This window comes from Aureobasidium melanogenum, assembly GCF_000721775.1.
Source record: "Aureobasidium melanogenum CBS 110374 unplaced genomic scaffold scaffold_5, whole genome shotgun sequence".
In the NCBI taxonomy this organism is placed as follows: domain Eukaryota; kingdom Fungi; phylum Ascomycota; class Dothideomycetes; order Dothideales; family Saccotheciaceae; genus Aureobasidium; species Aureobasidium melanogenum.
The window spans coordinates 290,594-315,028 of record NW_024470057.1 but is presented as its reverse complement, the minus strand read 5'-3'; the positions used below and the strand labels follow the sequence as shown (position 1 = coordinate 315,028).

General features: G+C 50.2%; 11 protein-coding genes across 11 annotated transcripts; 5 read left to right on the top strand and 6 right to left on the bottom strand.

Annotated features, from left to right (window-relative positions):
• Nucleotides 1-337: 337 nt before the first annotated feature.
• Nucleotides 338-1,322, bottom strand: M437DRAFT_82633 (uncharacterized protein; the record flags this gene model as incomplete). The annotated part of the gene is made up of 2 exons (XM_041027785.1): nt 338-1,013; nt 1,069-1,322. The coding sequence occupies 2 exons, from the start codon at nt 1,320-1,322 to the stop codon at nt 338-340; spliced, it is 930 nt and encodes a 309-aa protein (XP_040881649.1).
• A 1,107-nt stretch (nt 1,323-2,429) lies between these two features.
• On the bottom strand, nt 2,430-3,467 carry M437DRAFT_44103 (uncharacterized protein; the record flags this gene model as incomplete). The annotated part of the gene is made up of 1 exon (XM_041020854.1): nt 2,430-3,467. One exon carries the CDS (start codon nt 3,465-3,467, stop codon nt 2,430-2,432), a length of 1,038 nt encoding a protein of 345 aa, XP_040881648.1.
• A 348-nt stretch (nt 3,468-3,815) lies between these two features.
• On the top strand, nt 3,816-5,109 carry M437DRAFT_43360 (uncharacterized protein; the record flags this gene model as incomplete). Its single annotated transcript, XM_041020732.1, has 2 exons — nt 3,816-4,130; nt 4,186-5,109. 2 exons carry the CDS (start codon nt 3,816-3,818, stop codon nt 5,107-5,109), a joined length of 1,239 nt encoding a protein of 412 aa, XP_040881647.1.
• A 690-nt stretch (nt 5,110-5,799) lies between these two features.
• On the bottom strand, nt 5,800-7,698 carry M437DRAFT_44464 (Nop domain-containing protein; the record flags this gene model as incomplete). The annotated part of the gene is made up of 2 exons (XM_041020903.1): nt 5,800-7,284; nt 7,372-7,698. The coding sequence occupies 2 exons, from the start codon at nt 7,696-7,698 to the stop codon at nt 5,800-5,802; spliced, it is 1,812 nt and encodes a 603-aa protein (XP_040881646.1).
• Nucleotides 7,699-8,050: 352 nt separating this feature from the next.
• M437DRAFT_73565 (cell cycle control protein) lies at nt 8,051-10,135 on the top strand (the record flags this gene model as incomplete). Its single annotated transcript, XM_041026049.1, has 2 exons — nt 8,051-9,841; nt 9,899-10,135. The coding sequence occupies 2 exons, from the start codon at nt 8,051-8,053 to the stop codon at nt 10,133-10,135; spliced, it is 2,028 nt and encodes a 675-aa protein (XP_040881645.1).
• Nucleotides 10,136-12,125: 1,990 nt separating this feature from the next.
• On the top strand, nt 12,126-15,020 carry M437DRAFT_43955 (uncharacterized protein; the record flags this gene model as incomplete). The annotated part of the gene is made up of 1 exon (XM_041020832.1): nt 12,126-15,020. One exon carries the CDS (start codon nt 12,126-12,128, stop codon nt 15,018-15,020), a length of 2,895 nt encoding a protein of 964 aa, XP_040881644.1.
• A 1,854-nt stretch (nt 15,021-16,874) lies between these two features.
• Nucleotides 16,875-17,372, top strand: M437DRAFT_64260 (uncharacterized protein; the record flags this gene model as incomplete). Its single annotated transcript, XM_041024393.1, has 1 exon — nt 16,875-17,372. One exon carries the CDS (start codon nt 16,875-16,877, stop codon nt 17,370-17,372), a length of 498 nt encoding a protein of 165 aa, XP_040881643.1.
• Nucleotides 17,373-18,186: 814 nt separating this feature from the next.
• Nucleotides 18,187-19,704, bottom strand: M437DRAFT_44473 (glycoside hydrolase; the record flags this gene model as incomplete). Its single annotated transcript, XM_041020906.1, has 1 exon — nt 18,187-19,704. One exon carries the CDS (start codon nt 19,702-19,704, stop codon nt 18,187-18,189), a length of 1,518 nt encoding a protein of 505 aa, XP_040881642.1.
• Nucleotides 19,705-20,028: 324 nt separating this feature from the next.
• On the bottom strand, nt 20,029-20,673 carry M437DRAFT_23733 (uncharacterized protein; the record flags this gene model as incomplete). Its single annotated transcript, XM_041019062.1, has 2 exons — nt 20,029-20,082; nt 20,146-20,673. Coding segments are annotated over 2 exons (582 nt in total), but the record flags the coding sequence as incomplete, so codon positions are not given.
• Nucleotides 20,674-21,429: 756 nt separating this feature from the next.
• M437DRAFT_73561 (synaptobrevin-domain-containing protein) lies at nt 21,430-22,211 on the top strand (the record flags this gene model as incomplete). The annotated part of the gene is made up of 2 exons (XM_041026048.1): nt 21,430-22,129; nt 22,186-22,211. The coding sequence occupies 2 exons, from the start codon at nt 21,430-21,432 to the stop codon at nt 22,209-22,211; spliced, it is 726 nt and encodes a 241-aa protein (XP_040881640.1).
• Nucleotides 22,212-22,760: 549 nt separating this feature from the next.
• On the bottom strand, nt 22,761-24,384 carry M437DRAFT_43341 (uncharacterized protein; the record flags this gene model as incomplete). Its single annotated transcript, XM_041020729.1, has 3 exons — nt 22,761-23,178; nt 23,314-23,680; nt 23,742-24,384. The coding sequence occupies 3 exons, from the start codon at nt 24,382-24,384 to the stop codon at nt 22,761-22,763; spliced, it is 1,428 nt and encodes a 475-aa protein (XP_040881639.1).
• Nucleotides 24,385-24,435: the final 51 nt, after the last annotated feature.

Genomic DNA, 24,435 nt, shown 5'->3' with positions numbered 1-24,435 from the left:
GATAGAGCAAAATAAGAAGATTCGGAACTAGACCCAGTATGCTCGGTTGCGATATGCTACCGATGCAATTTTATTATCTGAAATGGCCTATCTGATATATTTTGCTTGATGGGTCTTAACAAGGAACTGGGAAATCAGATGAGAGGGCTGCTCCTGGAATCAATGAACAAAGGAAAGGCACTCCTAGGATGAGCTGCAGAAGTTTGAGCACAATCGTTGCTGTTATTGCCAGATCTTGATGGTATGGAAAACCTAGCAAAGTTTGTCAGTGTGTGAGCCAAACATGGATCGTTTGAAATACTTACTCGAGCGCTGGAGTTGAAAGAGTCGAGATTTCTCAAGGAGATGAAACATCTTCCGGCAACTTCTTGATTCTGTAGCATGGCATTTTCATTTCATGATGAGAATGATAAGTCTTGCAGAAGTCGTCTGCGGACAAGTTCAGGGGATCTTCTGGCTCTGCTTCCAGACCGTCGAGATATCTGTCGTGGATCTCTCGAATGTCAGAGCGAGTCTCTGGGCCATAATAACCAGTACGTTTGCCATCATAATGCCAGATGAGAGCAATTCCAATAGCTTTCAAGCAGTCATGGTACCGAAAGAAGCGCTCGTTGTTTCGTCGAAGCCATTTGACGTCAATGCTGCCTGGCGATCCTTCTTTCCGGATCCAGGCTATCAAAGCATCGAGCAATGCATCTTGATAACGAACATCGTCCAGATCTCTTGCGTCAACAAGAGCAGCCTCTATACTTGTGTCATCCCAAGATTCTCCTCTTACCACAGCACGGAGATCTGAATGAATCAGCCAGCTCACCCAACGTTTGATGCGATCTTCGGCGTATGGTCCATAGAGCCTGGGAACGTTGTACGCATACAACTTCCAGCGATGCGTGTTGCTCTCGAAGATCTCTCTCTCCAGATCCTTGACCTTCTCTGATGCGAGCTTCCGGAATCTTCTCGAAGGGATCTCGGCCATAGGTATTCCTTCGTACTTGAGGAAAACGGTTGCCAGTCTATAGGAGCACATCAGTATGACGCTCTGAAAAATATAAGATCTTTGAGGCTCACTTGTAAATAGGCTTTTCAGGATTCTGCGGTGCGAGTCTCTGGCGCTTCGCTGGCGGATCATCATCATAATTTTCACCTGCTGCTGGTCTTTTGACTGAGGACCTGATCGGTTGCTCCGGAGTATCTGGTGTGCAATCATTGGAGCACCCCAAAGAATGGTTAGAAGGCTGTAGTGTTGGCGGTCGAAGTCTCGATCGAGGACTGATGAGTTCGAAGGCAGCCTTTACAGCTTTGACAAACGCTGTGTGAGGCATGTTTGCATGCAGGTATGTATGTTGAAAAAAGCAAGGAAGTTGTACGAGCAGCTGTGGTTCAATAGAAGTGGAAGAAGATAGAAAAGTTGTAACTTTGACGGAGAGAAAAGTAATAAGTACTTCACTGGAACTGACTAGGGGTTTACGTGTGATGCCAAAGTAGTTTTTGTTGTGACGGTTCTCTTGAGCTGCGAGGCTGTTTGGTGTGTTCTGGTGGAGCGGTTCACTCTTCAAGCAGCACCCTAACGAGCACCGGAACTGGTTAAAGAAGTGAGAAGCCAAATACCTCAGGAGCACGCAAGCTCTTAACGAATCATACCCTTGGTCGTGATACTGGCATTCATCCCAAACCAGATCAATGTGAACCTGAAGCAATATGTGAGACTTCAGCACAGTCAGTGCTTATATTCGTTCGCATAGGTAGAGAAGTTTGGATATGAAGAACATCAAATTTACGCAGCTCGACTTTGTGATCAGAAAGCGACTACTTACAAGTAGCGTCAATGTTCTGCCTTTTCTTGACTCCCATTCCAGCTGTTCCGTGCCGTCGGATACTGTTCGAGCTCACCCTGACCAATTCTGATTGAGCCAGCAATACCAGAGGCTGCTCATCTCTGGCGTCTCTTGACACACCAATGGTAATTCATCTTGGAGTACGAAGCGTGAGCATGATAGTGGCAAAGATCATTGCGCCACGGGGATTTGAGCAAATCATGAGAGTTAGTCTTGTGCATAGCATGATAATTTCCAATATCGGCCCAAAATCTGACATGTCTATCGTGTCAGGCTTGTGCGCAAAGGAGAAGCCGCAAAACTGGTCATCTGACCATGCGTATACGACAAGGTAGGCGATGAGCATCTCGAGAGGGTAGGAGGAGGTACAGTTGGTGTTGAGGTCGAGGAGATCATGGAGGACAGAAGTACGCTCCTGATCGATGATCTCGCAGATTAGAGTGTCAATGACAACGTCACAGAAGAATCAACGAAATTGTTAATCCAGAACGAAACAATGTGTAATGATTATAGAAATGGATATCATTTTTGCGAAGATGAAAAAGCTGTACAGATTTGTGGGTGGTAATACAAAGCAGGCCAGACCTACATGATCTATGCCTCCTTCTTCTCTGCCTCTGCGGGCTTGTCTTCCTTTGGCTCCATGTCCTGGCGTCTGCTCTCGACAGTGACGTACAAGCTCTTTGCTGCACCCTCAAGAGTGTTTGTGAGAGTGGCAGGCAGAGATTGGAGCATGTAGACGAGCTGGGCTCTGAGTCCGTCCAAACCGCCAGAGATGCCACCAACCCATTTGGTACCGTCAAGATCGAAGACCTTACCCTCGACGCGGGCACCGAGGAGCATGAGCTTTTGGAGACCACTCTGAATGGTGGGGTCGTAGAGGCCAGGGTTTGCCTTTCTCTTGGGTGCTGGGAAAGCTTCTGAAGGAGAAAGGATGGTCATGGCAGCCTTCAAGTGTTGAGGTGAGACCAGAGGGAATGTGAGAACGACCAAGGGACCGGACAACAAAGGCTCAAGACCAGTTTGGACCTTTGAGCTTCTAGCGGCCTTCCATGCTTCCCTTGACAGGCTGTGTGTGTACTGTGGGCTGGCAGGCTTTGTGTTGAGAGTGGCAGAGGTGTTGGTTGTGGGGTCTTGAGGATGATGCGTCCTGGCAGCGTCGGAGAAAGACTCTGGATTGAAGCCTTCGGCGACCTTGACGGCAGAGGCAAAGATACCAGTTTGGACAATCTGCAGCTCGGTGTATTTGCCAATGACAGAAGGTGAAGCCTCGGTGCCCAGCTCAGCGTCGACCTTCTCCAGAGCAAAGTTCAATTGTCTTCTGATTCCAGCGAACTCTGAAGCCTTAAGGTTGTTGTGTTGGAAGACCAGCATCAAAGGTGAAGAGCGGATCAGGGATGTGTAGATGCGGTGAAGTTGGGTTTTGCGGAACTCGGCAGGCTTGTATGGAGGTGGTTGAGTGGCAGGATGGCGCGAGATGGGAGATGATGCGTGGATTGTCGACTCAATCGAAGGGGCTGGAGTGGTGGCAGCAGCCAAAGAGGCGTATCGACATTGACATGAAGGGTATGCGGCGTGGGATGTGTTCAGGCGCAAGCGCTTGCTGGCGTGGAGTCGTAACCTCGGCGGCATTGTGATAGTGGCTGGAGATAGTCAGAAGGAAGGTACGTCAGAACATGCGACGGACACTCAGACGAGAGTGTGATATGCGGAAAGGACGACTGCTGGATTCGAATGCTCTCTGGTCTTGCCGTTCAGCGCGACTTCCGCATCTTCAGGAAATCTCGCGCACGGACATTTCGGTGAGTTGCTCTTTCTCCATTCGGCAAGACCCGCACCTCGAGGCCGCATTCCAGTCATACTGTTCGGTGCTTCAATAGTGACTTTCTCATCCAATTCCGCTCGTTCCAATTGCCTTTGTTTCGCGGTGTATACCGTCCTCCTGTCCGACTGCTTACACAAAATTACAAAATCGTCACAATGAGCGAGGCCAAAGCAGCAATCTCGATATCACCGCTCCTCCTCCGGCTGGCTGACCCCACCACGACCTTGTTCAGCATCACAGCCCAAGAAGTTGCTCTTGCCATTTCCCACATTTTCGCAGACGCCATTTCACCTGTCCAAACTGGCTGTCTTCTCTATGCACTCCACACAACCCAATTGGATCGTCGTCCGGATATCCTCGCAGCATGCGCCAGTTCTATGAGATATGCTGCTGCTCAAGTCAACCATGATGCTCTCGCAAAAGCTGTCTCACACCGTGCTCGTAAGGAGGGTAAATACCACGGAGGTCTGGTATGGTATGCCCAAGCGACTCTGTCTCTCTAAGCAATCACTTACATTTCCATAGTGCGACATAGTTGGTACTGGCGGTGACAGCCACAACACATACAATGTCAGCACAACCTCGAGTATCCTCGCCTCGGCCCTGCTTATGATGGCCAAACACGGCAACAATGCTTCGACCTCAAAATCTGGTTCCGCCGATCTCCTGCTCGCCGCTTCTCCCGCACCTATCATCGCTGCAACCACCGAGAAGACGCTACCCGACATCTACTCCCGCACGAATTACGCCTTCTTATATGCTCGCGAATGGCATCCTGGCATGAAGCACGCCGCTGCTGTCCGTAAAGAGTTGCCTTTCCGCACAATCTTCAACTTGCTCGGTCCCCTGGCCAATCCCGTACAAAACAGCGACTTGATCGAGGCTCGTATCTTGGGTGTCGCAAAGCGCGATATGGGTCCTGTATTCGCCGAGTCACTGCGTTTGACTGGCGCCAGAAAAGCATTGGTCGTCTGTGGTGCTGAGGATTTGGACGAGTTGAGCTGTGCTGGACCTTCACACTGCTGGATGCTGAAGCCTCACTCCGAAGCCGAGAATGGCCCAGTCGACATTGTGCCCTTCACTGTCTCACCTGAGGATTTGGGCCTGAAGTCTGCACCCCTTCATCTCGTCGCTGGTGGAAAGTCACCTGCTGAGAATGCTGTGATTCTTCAAAGCATTCTCGACGGAACAATCGACCCCGAAGATCCCGTCCTCACTTTCGTCCTCATCAACACTGCTGCTCTTTTGGTCACCTCTGGTATCTGCGAGGCCGACAGCAGCAACATGGGTCCTGGAGACGACGGCAAGGTCATTACCGAGCGCGGCCCTGGTGGCTTGCGCTGGAAGGAGGGTGTCAGACGCGCTCGCTGGTGCATCAGCAGCGGTGCTGCCAGAGAGCAGTGGGAGGCATTCGTCAAGGTCACCGGCGAGCTTGGCGCTCAAAAATAACAGGGACGCAAGCTCTAATCGCCTTACCTGAGGATAGGATCTTTGCGAGAGAATCTATGATCATCTCCGTGACGTTTCAGCATTCACATTTGCTACCAATGTGAGTCGCTCTATTTACATGCAATGAGCTGAAATTAAAAGCATCAATATAGACACGAAAAGCATTTGATATACCCAATGTTTGATGTACCAGCCCTCTCATCCAGAGAATTCGTCTTTGAATCTGATGCGGTTTACCTATTTTGTAAACATGAAACATACTTGCTACACCAGTCTGACAGTGAAAAAAAGAAAAAGAAGATAAAAGGAGAAAAATGATTTGACCTGTGTAGAACCCTGTCCTTCAAATCATCTCTTTTGCAACGCATCAATAACGACGTATACCACTTTGATAGCCTGCCTGAACCTGTTTGCTTGATTAGTGTTGAATGTGTGAATGGTTTCGAGTGTATGAAAGCGATCTCATGTCGATATGCTGTCCAGATCTTGACATACAGATCTTACGTGGTGAAACACCACTATGTCAGCGAGAATGCACCAGTCAGGCAGATACACAAAAGAAGCACGATTGAAGACCACCAGACAAGAGACGAATCGAGTAGTAATACAATATTGCTTTGTTTTTTGCATTCACAACGCTTTTGAGCTGATCTATTCGGCCACTATAGGTTTCAAAAGCAATCTAGCCTCCTACTTAGTAGCGCCCGTATCCCTCTTCTTGGGCGGCGGCAAAGCAGGAACCTTGAAGCCTCCATTGGCAGCAGCACCAGCTCCTGGTGTTGACGTCGACGTACCGCCAATCTGTGTAAAAGTACCTCCCTTGAACCATCTATCCTCATCCGCCTTTCGTTTTCTGTTCATCTCATCCCTAACCTTGGGATCTACCAACTCAAGGCCTTGGACGGGTGTGAATGCGATACTAGACGTTCCTGATCCCATTCCTACACCTGAGGTTCTGAGACCTGAATTGCGTAGTACTGATGCTGTGCCAGAGCCAAAGCCGCCGTGGAAGGTAGATGCAAGTCCTGAAGGTGCTGGTGTAGCACCGCCCCATCCTGGATTCTTCTTTGACAATTTCGCACGTGTGCGTTGATCGATTTGTTGTGTGCGGATCGAGCCTGTTTGAGCGGCGCCAATCATACCAAGACCTTTGGTACCGTCGCCAGTGCCGTAGCCTACTTCTGCTTCTTCCTTGCCGAATTCCATGCGGTTCTGTGCCTTGCGGAGATCGGTCATGGCGGTTGCTTCCTTTGCCTTTCTCGCTCTGCGTCCACCACGCTTGCGACTTGGTTTGTCGTCAGGGGCTGGCAGGGCACGAGCGCCGCGATTTGGTGCTGGTGCTACCAGTTTATCCAGGCGGTTGATACATTCATCCCTGAATCTCTCGCCGTCTGCACCATTGGGAGAGCCGTGAGTGCTGTCCACTCTAGCGGCAAGAATCAACTTAGCAGACACGATACGCATGGCCTGTTTCTTCAAATCGCTGGGAACTTCTCTGACCAGAGGAGAGTTGTAGACGAAACCCTGATGGCGGACGCCTACATTGGTAGCAAAACCGGTTTGAGTCTGTTTCTTTGAGCCAAGCGGGGGAATGTTGCAAGCAGGTGTGCTAGCCAGACCCTTAATACCACCGGCAAAGTTGACGAGTTGGGCAGCTGTTAGCGAGCCGATCAGAACTGTGAGGTTTGGTGCAAAGACGCTCATGCGAGATTGTACGTAGTCAGTCATGATCCGCTTGGCCTTGTCGAGTTGCAGAGTCATGTCGCAGGCGTATCGGATGCTTTGTAGCTCTGAGTCGGACAGTGCGACACCTCTTGTAGTGGTTGCTTCAACAGTGACGACCATCATAGTGGGACCATCCAGAACTTGACGAAGTGATTGACCTACGGGGTTGTCGGTTGAATTTGACAAGCTCTTGACATCGTCCATGGGGCCATTTCCAATGATTGCGACAGTCTTTGCATAATCGAGGGGGTTCTGGACCAGTCTTTCGAGCTCGGGGAAGCGTGTCGAGTAGTGATCACGGATGAATTTGTGGACGAGGATGATCTCGCCGTCGATCGAGGTGGAGTAAGTGTTGGCCTCGGTCATGAGCTTGTACTCGGGGTTGTCTTCGATGTTGCCAATATTCTTTGTTTGCTGGTCGGGAGGTAGATTCAGATAGTGGTTGATTTTCTGCGAACAAGATGCAGTGGTCAGGGCTATGTTCAAAGGATGTAAATCATGATTACGTTTGTCGTTGGGACATGGTTGTATGCTTACCTCAAGAATTGGTTGTAGCTTCTTCATCAGAATGGCGACACTGCGCACATCTCCGACAGCAGCCAGGTCCATCTTCTCAACTCTTGCTTTTGCTTCTTCCTCGGTCTCGGTCTCTCGGACGTTGGCGGTAGGTGCTGCGTCGCCATCCTGGCCATCCTCGTCGTCGCCTTCTTCGTCACCATCCAGTTCCATAGCGCCATTCGCATCGCTGTGGTCCAAGGGGCGCAAGATGGAGTCTGTGGCAATATCACCCTCAAAGGATTCCTGGTTCTCTTCTTCGCCATCGGACTCGAAGTCGTTCAGAAGCTCGTCGGCGATGGTCGCCATCTTGGAAGTGTGTTGCTCGGATCGATAGAATGCAGATGTCGTGTACTCGAGATGTGGTAGTTGAGAGAGATAAAGCTAGGTGTCTTCCCGTGATGCGCAATTGCGGTAGTTGAGCTGTTAATGTGGTTGTAATTATTGTCAGAAGAAAGTGCAGGCAGTCGCTGATTCACATGCAAAGTGACGCTCGCTGGTCGGCAAATTCCACCATCGCGTCAAGCTTCCTTCCATCTCTAGCCTGCAATCAACTTTTGGTCTTCGTTCACACCACCACAGGCCGACCTGTCGTGCCTTCGCGCCTGCTGTCTCCTAGTATCCCCGTTCGAACTGGTGTCATCTCACTCCGTCCGTCACCATGGAGTCGTCGCGTGGGCCCCCGAGGGTTAAGAACAAGGCCGCTGCGCCTATCCAGATCAGCGCCGAACAACTCTTGCGCGAGGCTGTCGACCGCCAGGAACCCGGTCTTCAGGCCCCTACCCAGCGCTTTGCCGACTTGGAAGAGCTTCATGAATACCAGGGCCGCAAGCGCAAGGAGTTCGAAGACTATGTCCGCCGCAACCGCCTTAACATGGGCAATTGGATGCGCTATGCTGCCTGGGAACTTGAGCAGAAGGAATACCGCCGCGCGAGATCTGTCTTCGAACGCGCCCTCGATGTCGAACCCACCAACGTTCCCCTATGGCTACGCTACATTGAAGCCGAGATGAAGACGAGGAACATCAACCATGCCAGAAACTTGCTCGACCGAGCCGTCACAATCCTGCCCAGAATTGACAAGCTATGGTACAAGTACGTCTATATGGAGGAAACCCTCGGCAATATTCCTGGTACTCGTCAGGTCTTTGAGAGATGGATGAGCTGGGAGCCTAGCGAAGATGCTTGGGGGGCCTACATCAAGATGGAGAAGAGATATGGAGAATTCGACCGCGCTCGCTCAATCTTCGAGAGGTTTACCATTGTTCACCCGGAACCCAAGAATTGGATAAAATGGGCACGTTTCGAGGAAGAGAGTGGAACGAGCGATAATGTTAGAGAGGTCTTTGGCATGGCCATTGAGACCATGGGCGAGGATTTCATGGACGAGAAGCTCTTCATTGCATATGCTCGCTATGAAGCCAAGCTCAAGGAGTACGAGCGCGCAAGAGCCATCTACAAGTACGCTCTGGATCGCATGCCTAGGTCACAGTCTGCCAACCTCCACAAGCACTACACAACTTTCGAGAAGCAATATGGCGACCAAGAAGGCGTTGAGGACGTTGTTTTGTCCAAGCGACGGGTACAGTACGAAGAGCAGGTCAAGGAGAACCCAAAAAACTACGACGCATGGATCGACTATGCGAGATTGGAAGAGTCATTGGGTGATGTGGAGCGCACAAGAGACGTGTACGAGCGTGCAATTGCTCAAGTGCCTCCAACGCAAGAAAAACGACACTGGCGACGATACATTTACATCTGGATCTTTTACGCACTCTGGGAAGAGATGGAGAACAAGGATATCGAACGCGCCAGGCAGGTATACGCTGAGTGTCAAAAGCTCATCCCTCACAAGAAGTTCACCTTCGCAAAGTTCTGGCTGCTCAAAGCACAATTTGAGATCAGACAAATGCAACTACAAGCAGCCCGCAAGTCGCTGGGCATCGCAATTGGCATGTGCCCGAAGGACAAGCTGTTCCGTGGGTACATCGAACTGGAACTCAAACTATTCGAGTTCATGCGTTGCCGCACATTATATGAGAAACACATTGAATGGAATCCGGCAAACTGCCAAGCATGGATCAAGTTCGCGGAATTGGAACGAGGGTTGGAGGATCTCGATCGCACACGCGCTATCTTCGAACTGGCAGTCGACCAACCGTCTCTCGATATGCCAGAACTGCTCTGGAAAGCCTATATCGACTTTGAAGAAGAAGAGGGCGAATGGGACAGGACAAGGGCTTTGTACGAGCGTCTGTTGGAAAAAACAGGCCATGTCAAGGTATGGATCAGTTACGCACATTTCGAAATCAACGTGCCAGATCCAGACGAGGAGGAAGCGGACGAAGACGACGAAGAGGAGAAACCGATTTCCGAGAACGCAAAGCTGCGGGCGCGCAAGATCTTCCAACGAGCATACGAGGACATGAAGCAAAAGGATCTCAAGGAAGAGGTAAGTGTAACCTTGGGTCCAAACTCGCCTCGTTTCAATCTTACTAACTTACCCCAGCGCGTGGCTTTACTCAACGCATGGAAATCCTTCGAAACGACACATGGCTCTGCAGCCGACCTCGAGAAAGTGGAGAAACAAATGCCACGTCGTGTCAAGAAGAGAAGAAAGTTGGCCGAAAACGAGTTCGAGGAATACATGGACTATGTGTTCCCAGCCGACGACGAGAGTGCAGCCAAGATGTCCAAGTTGTTGCAGATGGCGCAGGCTTGGAAGAAGGAGCAAGCGAATGCTTAAGAGAGACATCAGGGCTTCTGCTGTCGCAGACAGATGGTGTCTCGCTTACATCTGCCTTTATATTTGTATATCCGACACATGCAAACGAACGAGCAGTATGCATCCATTTGTCCTTCCATCCGTCCTCATTTCCAGTATTGCAAAGTCGTATCTCCTCCACATCTTGCGTGATATCGGCATGTGACATTCAGATACGTGATCTTACCCTCTTGACTCGAGTGCGTGCCTAACGACTCGGGAAGCTCTTTTCTGACAGAGAAAACGGAAGATCAAATCCGATCAAGAACAGACCTTTTGCGGCTCGTCTGGTAGATCCCCATTCTCTTTTGCTCAGCTTTCAAGCACAGACACAGGGCTATCCAAAGCCTTGCGACGCTACATGTTACCGGATACCCATGGTGTACCGAAATCATGAGACCTCGGGTTCGTACTTATTGTCGTATGAGAAGAGAGTTCTGGCTTGAAACAAGGGCTTTCAAGGATAAGCAGTCGATCGCGCGTACGGCACCCGATGCTATCACCAACATATCGATAAAGATGCAGGCGTTTAGATATCCATCTTTACTCGAATACGAAAAGGCGAGTTCACAAAGCCACGAGATGTGATTGTGATTAAACAACGCCACGGACATGACAAGAATCATGGTCGGAAGTAAAGGTCAGGGTCCGTCCGTCATCACTCCAGCGTTTCAGAGATGCGAAAGAGGAAAGGCGTCCGCTGTGCAAGGGGTAAAGCGCTCGGACACCTTTTGGGTTTTTCGCGAAGGGGGAAGCGAACGGGGATCTACCATGCATACAGAGCGCACGAGGGATGAAGCCCTGGCCTTTTCTGCGACCCTTTTGCATGCTTCACGCATGATGATGGTGAGATGTCAGCGCGGTCGGTCAGTTGAAGTCTTTGGACAAAGTCATTGTTGTTCCGTGAGAATGCTGTTATGGTGCAAGTGAGATGGCCTGGACAGTGTACTACCGGCTTTTAGAGTTCTGGACCATGTGCGAGTCGGGGGTTTCGAAGTGGAGTCGAGGACAAAAGCATCCGGCTCACCTCTCTTCTTGTATCTTATGGCAGAAAGGGCAGAAAATAGAAGCGCTGGATTGGGCTGAGTGATAGCGTTGGTCCATGCATCTGTCGAATAATGGATCGGGGCGCAATCTATGGATGAATTGAATGCCGTGGCGTGAAGAGACGGGGGTGCGCTTTTGCAAGTCTGACTCTTGGGCACCTCCTGTCTCTCCTACGTGCTGCTTCGCGCGAACAAACGGCCAACCAACGGCCAGACAAGCCTCTCCCTCCCCTTCGTTTGGTTTCCTCGTCTTGTGCCTGGTTTAGCCATTGGTCGGTTTTCTCTTTTTGTCTTTTGCCTGTCGTCGCTTGCCTTGCTCCGACTCGTCAGCACACCACTCGCTCTTGTCTCATTACCCACAAGTCTCTCTTTCAGTAGAACTATCCATCGACTCAGCCAAAACTCCCCTCTGTCGGTTCGCATCTTTTATCGGCGACCGTTTCTTTTCAACGACCTTCCCGCAGACCGGTTCACCTAATCAGCAACCTCAAGCCCCCTGGCGTGTTTTGACAGGACGAATCATCACAATCTCTTTCCTTCTACCTCACGCCCACCTCTTGTTTGTGTGGTCGACTTGCTTGGAGAGAATCCCTGGTTCCTGGATTGAAGTCTTGACGACTCTTACGTCCTGTCGCCTTTGTCGTTGATCCGATCGCTTTAACCAACAATCGTCGCTGTTGTCGTGCCTGTTCCCCTTTCCTTGGAAGCCGCACACCTTCGACACGTCGCTCTTTACTCACACGCAGTCCTTTACGCTCGTTATCTGGATACTACCGACTATCCGCCACCTTCGTTAGCCACCGCATGATGCCATTGTGATTGTTCACCACTTCCCAGCGCATGACCTTTCGTTCATTACAACCCACCCACCCACAGAAATAACCATACCCTCGCCTTAATATCATAATACATCCCGACCCTTCGATATGGCAGCCCCACTACCTAAGAAGGCTCTCTCAGGGCACTGCTCTGTTGTCGACAACAACACTTTATACGTCCTGTCGCCAGACTCGTTCCAGGCTCTACCGCTTGTTGAGAATGCCACATGGACCTCAATGGATATGGGCAAGGCCGTCACTGGCCACTCATGCCTTCGTGCAGTACCAAATGGAGACGAGTCACAATCTGCACTATACGTAGTCGGTGGCACCTCAGACGACGACTCATATGGAGGATTACAGCGCTATAGCTTCTCGAACAAGACTTGGGAGACACTCGACCTACCTACAGAAGATATGAAGGGACGTACAAATCATGGTGTAGCATACCTCAACGACTCATCGTCCATTCTGGTATATGCCGGTTCACGAACTGGTGTTGAGTTGTCGTCGCAAACCTTTGTCATTTCAACCGAACAACCTTTCAACATCGAATCATTCACATCGGAGGCCCCGACTGTCTCCGATCCTATTCTACTACCATGGGACGACAGCTCCGCCGTTCTGCTGGGAGGCTCTCAGACTAACACTGCCATCTGGACATTCAGCACGAGTAGCAGTTGGACTAGATTGGACACTAACCTTACATCAGCATTGTCGGATGGTGCAAGAGGCTCATTGGTCACTGGTAGCGATGGTAGCAAAGTTCTCACTGTCTACAATGCGAACGCGACTCCGAATGAAGTTACACAGCTTGTATTGTTGGATGCCAATGGTCAACCCGCAAGCACTGGTCAGACACTTGGTAATCAGACTAGTCAACCATCCTCGGGCAAAAGCAAGCGTGATTTGACTCTTGACAACTGGCCGACGTACAACAGCAGTTCAGCGCCTTCAGTGAAAAGATCAGATTACTCAATCGCACAAAACGACCAGGGTACTCTTGCTGTTATCAGTGGAGGAAATGACGACACTCCTGTAAACGTCTTCAACCAAACCAGCAACTCATGGGTTGACAACCAGGTCTTGTTCGGTGGTAATCAGGTTCCTTTGACCACAACATCAGCCTCAAGCTCATCTGCTCTTCCTACTTCGACTAGTGCGCATCCCTCTGCAACCTCATCTGCTGCCGCAAAATCAAAAGACCATGACGATTCTGGTGCTCATACCCGCAAGGTCCTCGGTATCACGTTGGGTCTTCTGCTTGGTCTGCTGGCGGTACTGGTCATTGCACTTCTTCTTGTGAGACGTCGCAAGCAACAAAAGAGAAAGACTCAGGGTAGCGATGAGAAGGCGGATAGAATGAGCTTCCAAGACAGAGGTGCTTCTTTCATGAGGGAAGCTGGTGGCCCTGTGAGCGATGCTCCACCACAGTTGCCCAAGCCCGTCATCGGTGGTTACGATCCTCGCAGCTCGTTCGCTATCCTGGCTGGAAAACTTGGAGCTGATCGTTTCAGCCAACGTTTCAGTAAGTACGGTGCATCTGAAAAGACACCCGTGAATAGCAGCACAAACCCCTACGCCGACTTGCAGCCTCCCAAATCTGCATACCACCACCAGGCAAATGACTCATCAAGCTCGTTGGCCATCATCTCCGGCAGTTATGCGAACAAGCACAGCAGAGGCAATGGCGAGAAGGGCAGTTTCGAAAGCACCGCCAAGCTGGTGCGCTCACCCACAAGCCCCGGAAGCTTCGATGATCACATGGAGATGGAGTCTTTGGATGGCCAGACACCTAAATTGGCCTCTGCTCGTGGTCCTTCACCTGTCATGTCATCTCTCAGAGTTGTACAGAATTCGAACAGAGACGAAGATATGCAGACAAAGCGCAGCTCGGGCTGGTCAAGGTACTTTGCACAGAATGACGGTGGCGCATACGACCCTGCTGCACAAAGCTCACCAAGTGTGGGTACATCGCACACTGCATCTCCTAATCTGAGTGTTTCCGACTACACACCATCGCTTCGTAACCCTTCTGCTATGGTTGCACCTCTTGACGTGGAGCCTAAGAGTCACTTGCATCCTGCGGACGCCCAACATCACCGTCTGTCAGCTGTGGGCATGGGCAGACCTAGCTTCAGCCACAGCGTTGAGGACTTCTCTGCTAGAGGTGCCAGCTTCGACATGGTTGAGGGTCAACGTGCCGACTTCCACACAGGTCAGAGTCTCGAAAGCCAGGGCTATCTCGATGGAGCTCGCGAGTCGTTCGAATCTGCAAGACGTCACTCTGGCAGCAGTGTAGCCTCATCACAATTCTTTTCACACGGCGATGAATGGACACCCGTTCACGGCGACGCCACAATTGCAACCGCTCACGCAACGAATACCGCTCAAGCCGTCAACAGAAAAGCACCAAACTCGCCCGCCGTCAATGAAGTCCACATTCCTCCCTCACCCGCTGTTTCTGCCTCCGCCTTCCCTCGTCCACCATCAAGTACCTACACTGCAGATGTGGATCGCGACAGCCGCATGCACGGGTTTGAAGCTCCCAACGCTCTTGGCCGCGCTTTAAGTCCTCCAGCTGCAGTCGCCATTCCTGGTCCCGCCGCACGCGGTAACAGTGGCGGTGGTTTCTTCCCTGGCAGTGGCACACGCGCCATGCATGACCGTCCCAATCCTGCTCTTGGTGGCCAGGCTCGCAAGCTTGGTGCCCTCCACCCTGGTACTCTCGCTGCCCTTCGCTTCACACCCGACCGCGAAGCACCCAAGCCTCCACAAGCTGGTCTCGGCATCCACAACCCTGACGAGAACAGAGACTCATCTGCAACAATCTGGCCCTCTGCCACTGGCGCCATGTCGCAACGAGACCGCGAGGAAGCGTTTAGACAACGCCTCCAAGCCGAGAGAGAGATGAAGCGTCAGATGGACAACAACAACAATGGTGACGCAACCCGAAAGACACAAGCTAGCGATATCAGTTGGGTGGACATCGGACAGAACTAGGAGATGATTCTGATTCTGGAGTACAAGTATCATGTTGGGATCTCGTGAATAGCGTTGGGGTGTTCTTCTTTTTTTGTTTATCTTACTCTCTTTCATGTCTAACTAACCCCCCTTTGTTTTCCTCCCTCTTCTTCTTCTTTTCTTTTGGGTGTTGCACAAAAGAAGTGGTTCTTGTTTTTGCATTAGAAGCATTGTACGCATGTATGGTATGCATGGGAAACACGTTTCTCCTTTTCTTTTCAGCGAACTCTTCAATGTACTTCTTGCCCTTTTTCTAGACTGGCTCTTTGCATCCTTGCTTATCCTCCTGACATGGCACCAATAGACAACTCTCCATATCCAATCAATTGTGCGAGTAATCCATCTTGTTGTTCCGGTCGATCGATAGCCCTGCACTTGATAGTTGATCGATGGCGCATTAGTCGGGAAAAGTGCGGGTGAATGTGGAGGTGCGTGACTGCACCTGCCTCTTCTCGCATCTTCCTGTGTCAACAGTGCATGCAAGGAGGCTCGGAAGGGTCGCAGCTGCCTGATCAATCCATAGACCCGTATTTACGTGTCGTCATGGATGTGACTCAACCTTGTCATGCTCGTTCGCAAGTGCCATTTCTTCTTCTTCCCATGTTGACTTGACATCGATCTTTTTACATTGAGTTCACACCTTGAATTCTGGATCGAATGCGTTCAGAAATGGGGTTTCTTCTGTCCAAAGCTATCGAAGAACCAACTCCACAAGATCATCAGCAGCTACAACCCATTGCACTTCCAGTCGAGATTGGGTTGCAAGTGGCGTCCCGCTTGTCAAAGAAGGATATCAAGAACTTCCGCGCCATCAACAAGAACTGGGATTAGATCCTCCTCGAGGTGTTCGATGGGCTATACTTCGAGTTCCTTGATCTACGAGCCACTGCACCCTTAGAGAGGTTCTGTTGCAGGCGTCACAAAGTAAGCGCTTAAGTTGCCATGTAAGAAGGATTTACATAGCGTCTGCACTGGCCTTTGTGCAATTGGCCCACCAAGTGGAATCTGGAAATGTTGACGGGGACGCTTCATTTGCACACAAGACTGCCTCGCTGTTTAGAAGTATCAACACGATCGCCCGCTTGACGGGTTTCGAGAATCTAAAATCCCTTCAAATCAACCTGGATAATCCAGCTTCGCATCACGGCTAGCACGAAGAAAAGTCGCTGTTTACTGAGCAGAAGGTCCAGGTCGCTTTTTGCAATGTGGTCAACGCTCTAGGGCCTGGTTTGGACTATCTGTCATTGTCGAATGGCATTGGCTCAGATCGAACTCCTATCGAGCCGATCCTGAGACAAATCAAGCTCAAGGGAATCCGAGATATAACACTAGGATGGTCATGGGGTCTAGAAAATGAGCTCATCGACCAGTTATAAGTGAATCTCTCTGGCGTGCTAGATTGTTTGATCTGCGCGAGACCCTAGGCTTGGAATATCTGGACGACCGATTTTACCCAGTCTCGAAGCGCAAGTTTCTCTCTCACATACCTCCTGGTATGATCGCAAATGGAATCCGGATACGCCGACCCCGTGATGAATCGACACGGCGAGCGTGGAAGTGAAAAGTAATACTCCAAGTCGTCTGACTTTGCCGAAGATCAAGAGGCCTGTGGAAATCAGGGCCATTATTGCTTGCCTAAACCGCTGATAAACCTCTTATTACGTTGAACTCTTCGTATGGTTCAGATCGGCAGAACCCTAACGCCGTTCCCTTCTGGAAGTCGCTTCCTATCTTGGAACCAAGGAACTCGTGATGTTACGATCGACCTGCCGGTATATGGACGCTATTCTCCTTGATAAATTTGGCAATAAAGTGTTCAGTCGGCTGTATGTGATGCCTACGGAGTTTTCGCTGCAACTACTGCTGGAGGTCGCCAGAGATAAGAGGATCAAACACTTCGTGAAAGAACTCTACATCTGCTGCTCAATCTATCAAGACTACGGTAGTCGATATACTACTCCAGTGGATCCTCGATTTGCAAGAGCAAACGTCACCATCTCGTCGCCGCGCATGTTACAAGAGGATGAGAACCCATATCCCAGACCGACTTCAGCGGAAGAGGAAGCAACGAACGAAGCTGTCGATCTTGTTCACAGAGGCTCTTTCCAAAAACAGCTTACTACCGCCTTGCAATTGCTCAGGATAACTTCGATGGAGATACACACATATTGGCAGATGAGTTATCCGCAAACGTCTTTACCCCTGGTATTGGGACGATCTCAACTCACACAACGCACCGGCAGGGATCCACTCGAGAAACCTCAGTCAAAACTCAGACGTACATGGGATTACGCTTTTTTTTTGAACACGATGGACCCATGGATATGGTGACCTGCATGACTAAAGCCGTACTCTCCGCTATTGAAGCATCCGACACTCCACTAAAAAGTCTGACTCTTTCCAAGATCCAAATTGACAAACTGCAGATTTCGCCCAATCTCGGCAAGGACCTAAGACTTCTGAATCGACTGAAGATTGAAATAGGTCTATCGGTGTCTCGTCGTGACTACCATCTGTTTCCCTCTCATCTCTCGAAACCGAATATGTTCACCATGATAAATGATCTGCCTTGTCTCGAATCCCTGGAACTCTCCACCCGGCCGCTTGAGCGCCTGCGACCTGAGTCGTTGTCTTTGTATCCGTTCCTGTCGCAACTCAAGCCTCTGCAGATCAGGTCGTTGCAGCTCCGTAGTCTCTGCGATGCATCCTCAGATCTAGCGCCATTTCTGGAAACTCTGACAAATCTACAAACGCTTTCTTTGTATTTCGTGATGATCAAAGAAAGAAGGAATCAACCTTGCAAAGATATGCTGATGGCTTTGAAAGGCATTCTAGGCAGAGTGCGAGACTTGGAGATGTACATCGATCACTGGGATGCATTCGAGCTGACCAAGTTGTTGCAAAGTGAACGCTTAGCCGCTGAGACCCCAGATGATGAGGACTGGAATGATGAAGAAGATTGGGACGATGAGGCATGGATGAGATTAGAAAAGCCTGAGAGGGATGACATGTTAGAGCTATTAGCACAGGTTATGCCGCATCACAGCAAGTTCGTATTCAGGACTTGCAAGATGGGTCATAGCTTGAGTAGATGGTACTGAGACGAGAAGAATCTCTGAAAGTGAGATGACGTTGACTAGATCAGTCATTGCAAACTACACTTACCACCGCTCTCTTTGTTCTTCTCCTTCTTCCCAATCAAATGCTCAAAGATCCTACCCAACTCAAAAGCAGACTTCTTGGGATATCTCGTCTTCTCAGGACTCTCATAATCAACCCAGGTGCTGCCAAAGCGATCGGTGAATCCAGCAGCCCACTCCCAATTATCAGTGAAAGTCCACGCAAAATAACTTCTGATATCAACACCATTGCGAACTGCATCAGCCACAGCACCTATATACCCTTCGAAAAAGTCCTGACGGAAAGTGTCGTCCAGCTGAACATCGGAGGTAGGATCCCATTCAAACTCGCCCTTGGCCGTAGTGCCGTTTTCGGTGATGTAGATTGGTGTCTGGTAACGAGTCCAGATCCAATGTAACAAGCTCAAGAAGCCCGCTGGATTGCTTCTCAGCCATGCTGTTGGCGTTTCCGCACCACGAGAGACGCCAGCTTTGTTGGTGTCGTGGGAAGTAATGTTGCCCTCGTGGTCGTTGATATCAGCTGGTTCGTCGCGGTGACGCACATAGAATGTGGTATAGCTGTTCATGCCGTAGAAGTCAGAAGATCCTTGTACAAGTGCTTTTTCCTCGGGTGTAAAGTGGGGAAGACGGTTTCCAAGTTGCTCTCGCATGCAAGCTGGATAGTCGCCAGATCCATATACGGGATCGGCAAACCAACCAATCTCGAATTGTAGGGCTCGCTCGGCGGCTTCAACATCCTTGAGATCATTCTCATCCCAAGGTGCGCTGAAGTTGCCATGAAGAGTAATTCCAATGACACCTTTCTGCGTTGGCTTGAACTCTTCGCGGTAGATCTTCACCGCGTGAGCGTGGCTGACTAGCTCGGTATGTGCGACGATGAAAGGCTCGGTACTGCTATCTCCAGGGTCATCACGATCAGATAGAGACGACCGACCAGGAGCATGGACGCCTGCAGCGTAGCCAGCCAGTGTGTAAACGCCCGGCTCATTGTAGGTGATCCAGTGCTTGACACGATCGCCCAAGGCAGAAAAGCAGACGCGTGCGTAGCGTTCAAAGTCAGGCGTATAACGAGCTTGATCCAGCATACCGCCATAACGATCCTCCAGTGCCTGAGGAGTGTCCCAATGGAACAGAGTAACAAATGGAGTAATACCACTGGCAAGCAGCTCATCCACAAGATTGCTGTAATACTCAAGTCCGGCTTCATTCACAGGGTCATCCTTACCACCCAGAGGGATGATACGACTCCAAGCAAGACTAAAGCGATAGGAATTGACGCCAAGTTTCCTGAGCAACTGAACATCTTCCTTGTAGAGATCGTAGGCACGAGTGCCATCAGCAGTAGTACTGCCATCGATGATTTTGCCAGGAATACGAGAGAATTTGTCCCAGATGGATTCGCCTTTGCCGTCGGCATCCCATGCTCCTTCCACTTGGGCAGCTGCTGTTGCGAAACCCCAGTGAAAGTCTGGCCGAAGCACGGAAGCATTTTTTGGCGAAGAAGCGATCGGAGGATTTTCCATGGTGATAATGTTTTCAAAATCGTGGTAGAATCAATGAGACCATCATGAACTTACTGGATTGTGGCATGTCTATATATCACAGAAGATCATCAAGTTTCAGGCTGAGAGGGGGCGCTTAGAGATTATCCGAAGCTGCGGGTTAACATGCATGTAGGATTGGTGCTAGGATAGACGGGCCGGCCATCCGATGAGATTCACGACATGCAGCCAATGTTCTGCAAGACTCGCAACAAGCATTATTCAGATACCTTTCGCAGCGATCGACCGACTTTACGAGATAACACAAAAGATGCATGAATACTCCAGATTGCTACCCGCGTCCCGTTATTGCCGCCAGACGTGTTCCATCTCAGCAAGGCACAGGACAACTACGAGGATCTGTTTATGGAATCAGCACCAATCAATGTCAAGACTTGCTCGAACACTTGAGGCCAGACTTACGAAACTGATGTCGACTCCACTATTGATACGAGCCTTCCAAACAGTACGATCGAGTCCCTTCTTCTCAAGCGAGAAGACATCGTTGGCTTCAGTGTTCAGAATGTTCGCCAGCTCCGCACCTTGATACAGTACTACCGTCGACAACGCACCCCGATCTCTTGGTCTAATCTCAACAGTATTCCCCACATCGTCAGCAGCAGACTGGCCATGTATGACAGCGTTCAAATTCGAGCGGTTTCGCGCAGCCATCCCACTGACATGCTTCAATGAGCAAATTCGTTTGCCCTCGATATCTTCGACTGCCCAGTCATTCTTCATGGCATAGCCCATGTGGCGGAGCTCGAAGAGTTTGCGACCAGAGCCGTCGTAGATCGCCCTACGCCAGCTGAAAGATGTTGCGCCTTTGCTATCGACTTTGAAGAGGGTTTCACCGGAAGCGTCATCAAGGACATCAACGCTTTTGAAGGTCCGGTCATGGCAGTAGACTGTTATGTCCGCTGCCTTGTCGCGACTAAATCCGGGCAGAAGAGCAACGGATGTCGACAAGCAATCGGTATACCCCATATCGCGAAAAAGCCGTGTTGTGACTATCAATGCGAGGGCGAGAGTAGACGTAGAAAAACGTGCAAATGGCCACGCAGAGGGTACGTTATCGAGAACATTGTCCTCCAGAGATCCTTCATGCCAAGACTCTTGGAAGCCAGCGTGTGTTATCGACTTGTTTGATAGTGATCGTCAGTCGGCGCAAACTACCGTGGATTATCTTCGCCAATGCAAGTCGAAACGATTGTATCCCGATCTGTTTCCCTCAGGCAATTCAGAAGCTCAAAACAGTATGGATCAATGGATGCCGTCTTCAGCTCTCCGTACGAATCAGGATACCAGCAATTCTGCCATGTTGTGCATGTTAGACTGATTCGGCGGGTGGTCTTGAGGCCCTGTTAAAGATACCCTACTCTCTTCTATGTCTTTCTCGCCTCCATTCTTTGGCCATGTCTTCTTAGCAGCCAGGGGAAGAGCGCTTAGGTGTCAAAATCTGTGGAAAGAGTGTGTCCAAGTATGTACTGTTAGTCCAGCCGAATCAGCTATTCTATGAAGATGCCCGTGCAAGTCAAGTTCGATATCAAATATGAGGACGAGGAAGATGGATTGCGGGGAAGAGCCCTGCACGTGACCGTCGGTGGGGATGATGCAATAGGCGTTCCAGGCCCAGGCGGTCACGGCGATGTTTGTTCTTGACCATCTTCTCTCTTCTTGACACGACTCAATAATCACACAATCAACATGGCTTCCTCAAGTAGCACAGCGACGCCCTTACTTTACTCGTGTATCGCCTACCACAACACCATCCTCACCGAGCACACCACTTCCGCTGCCTCGGCCACCTCGTCACTAGCATCTCTGATTCTCCCTAAGATCGACCACTCGTCCGCTCAGAAATTGACCTATACTCATGGCGCAAACCATATCCACTACATCGCAGACGCTGCTCCAGCTTCCGAGGGTAACGCTCCCGGTCTCACCTATCTCGTCATCGCCAAGCAAGACCTGGGTCGTCGCATTCCCTTTGGCTACCTCGTCGAGATCAAAAAGCGCTTCCTAAACCAACATCCTAATGCCGATTTCGCTTCTCTTCCTTCATACGGTGCCGCTAGCTTCAACTCGGACCTCAAGAAACTGATGGTCGAGTACGGAACCACAAAAGCTGGTCAAGACGATGCCTTCAAGAACGTTCAAGCCGAGATCGACAACGTCCGAGATATCATGAGCAAGAACATCGAGCAGGTTCTGGAAAGAGGCGAGAGGATCGATTTGTTGGTTGACAAGACTGATCGTCTGGGTGGTTCTGCTCACGACTTCCGTGTCCGAAGCAGAGGTCTCAAGCGAAGGATGTGGTGGAAGAATGTTAAACTGATGGCTCTGCTTATTCTTGTCATCGTCTTCTTGGTTTACTTGCTGGTCGGCTTTGGATGCGGTCTGCCTGGTATGTCCAATCGACCTTTCTATCCCTCGGTATACAGCTATGCTAACACACCACAGGTTGGTCGCGATGCATTCACCACTAATCTGGAAACACGACTTACGAATTCTCCCTTTTGATTCTCTCGATACGATAATTTGGCTTAGCGCGCGGTCTGTACATATTCATCTAATACTTCCAAGTTCCATTCATGATATACCCCATCTGTTGCGTATAGAGTCCGTCCGTTGTGGTATTAGACCTGGGGACTCTATGTGTGTTGTGGATCACCTCCTGGAGAAAAGAAAAACATTTTACATGCATCCTGCTGTAATTTGCATTCAGATTAAGCTTTACTCGCCGTCCATGCTAGGTTGTGCACTATATCAGGCCGGCACCAACAGCCATTATGGCGGTACAGCTTCCATCAAGAATACTTCCAGTGACGCAAGGTCCAAATGCTGCATCTTCAAGGTTTGCGCAGGTGGTCGCAAACCTGCTTAGGCCGGTTCGTGCTCCAGGCAAAGGTAAAGGCAAGCCATGGGTGGGGCGTGGGATGAATCCCAGAGGAGAAGGTGAAGTGGTGTGAGATACCGTTTGAGCCCTCCAATTTTACTTCTTTGTCGTGTCTTGTCGTTATTTGGTCGGCCAGAGCTCAATCTGAAGGTTGTGTCGAATCTTTGCAGACCTCGCTTCTGTACGATTTGCCCAGCACCCATTCTTGATATTCGATGATGCCCTCGCTGCCTAAAGTGTCTTTCCAGAGCTTCTCCACGCTTTCGTTCATACGCCAGAATCTCGGAACTCGCCAGAACAGCCTTGGTTTGGTGATATCGTTGCTATCAAATATTGTCCCCTCTTCCGGTTCACCCAAATCTTGCTTTTCTCCAGGCGTTAGGTAGAAAAACTCAAAGTCAATGGAGTGAGGCCATGGCATTTGAGAACCAGCGGCGAAGAACTTCAAGGCCGGCATTCGGGTTACTGCCTTGGCCATGGAGTGCAGCAAAGTTTCCATCTTCGGAGATGGCCAGGCGCGAAATCGATGTGTAGTGTTGTAGATCGCTCCATGTTGGCTCTCGGACTCGGAGGCTGTAGCGTCCAACACAGAGTCATCAGAATCAGAAAAGTCGGTAGTCCTAGCGAGAGCTTCTTCTTCGGCATAGAGTCGCTCAGGTGTTGGTGGCATGCTTTCCCAGTCCGGGTTGAACGAAGATCTATCGTCGTCATTGTCTGGTGTAACGTGAGGATTTTGCTCAAAGTACCAGCCGCCATCAGCTGCCATTGGATTCACAGTTACTCGCAAAATGGTAAGATTTGGCCAATAAGGCGTCGAGGCGCCATTCCCGGCTGGCCAGAATAGTGCAGGCGATATGATCACTTCGTGGATGTCTAGAACAGACAAATTTTCGGACTGAGAGAAACTATGGAGAGATTTGCTCAAATGGTCGGTTGTGTGGCCAGGAAGCAGAAGACTCGATGTCTCGGGGTCCTCGTTGTCAGGAGTATATGTGCGGATAGTAAAGTGTGCTTGACGGATGGAAGAGTCAGTGAGCAGGGACAAATGCCTCGCAAACTCTGTCCTACCGGTCAGCAAATGGCTCGTTTGTTAATCTAGTCGTTCGTCACATACCACAACGATCCCGTCGCGTTCGGATTGAGTTCAAGGGCTCGTTACTGTTGAAGTATTCCCAATGGCATGTCTGCAGATTTGGGAGCCTGGAAGCAACCAGGGGTAGACTTCCTATCCTAATCTCTTGCTCATCACATCTGAAGCTAGCAATACGTTTAACCTCAGGAATCGTTTCTGGAGCCAGAAGCTTTACGCTTTCTGGTAGAGGTCCTTTCTGATATATGGACAAAGCGATGGCTCGGTCTCTTTTAGCATCATAAGGCCAGGAGGCGAGAATGGTAAAGAGATCCCTTATTGCTGCAGTGAAGCTCTCATTGTTACGTTGATTCTCAGCAGCTCGTTCATGCCTAGAGCGAGCCCGCCATTTCTTTCTGCATTGGCCAGGTGGGGTCCAGGCTAGGACGATGTCAGAAAGACACGACCGTCTTTGCGTACCCAGTAGACCTCCATAGACTTGATCAAATGTTTCTAGTTCCGTGCTCTCCACCCGTATAGCACAGAAGGTTTGACTTTCAACGATGACTCGCCATTGTTTTGAGACAAGTGCCAGAGATGCAAGTCTTGCTTTGTGTGATCTTTCATCATCTGGATCCGGATAAGACACGATGTCGATGATTCTTGTGACCAATTCTAGAGGCAAAATGTCCATTGCGGTAGTGTACTAGTGAGAGTCAAGGAGAACTCTCCATGGAGTTGATGA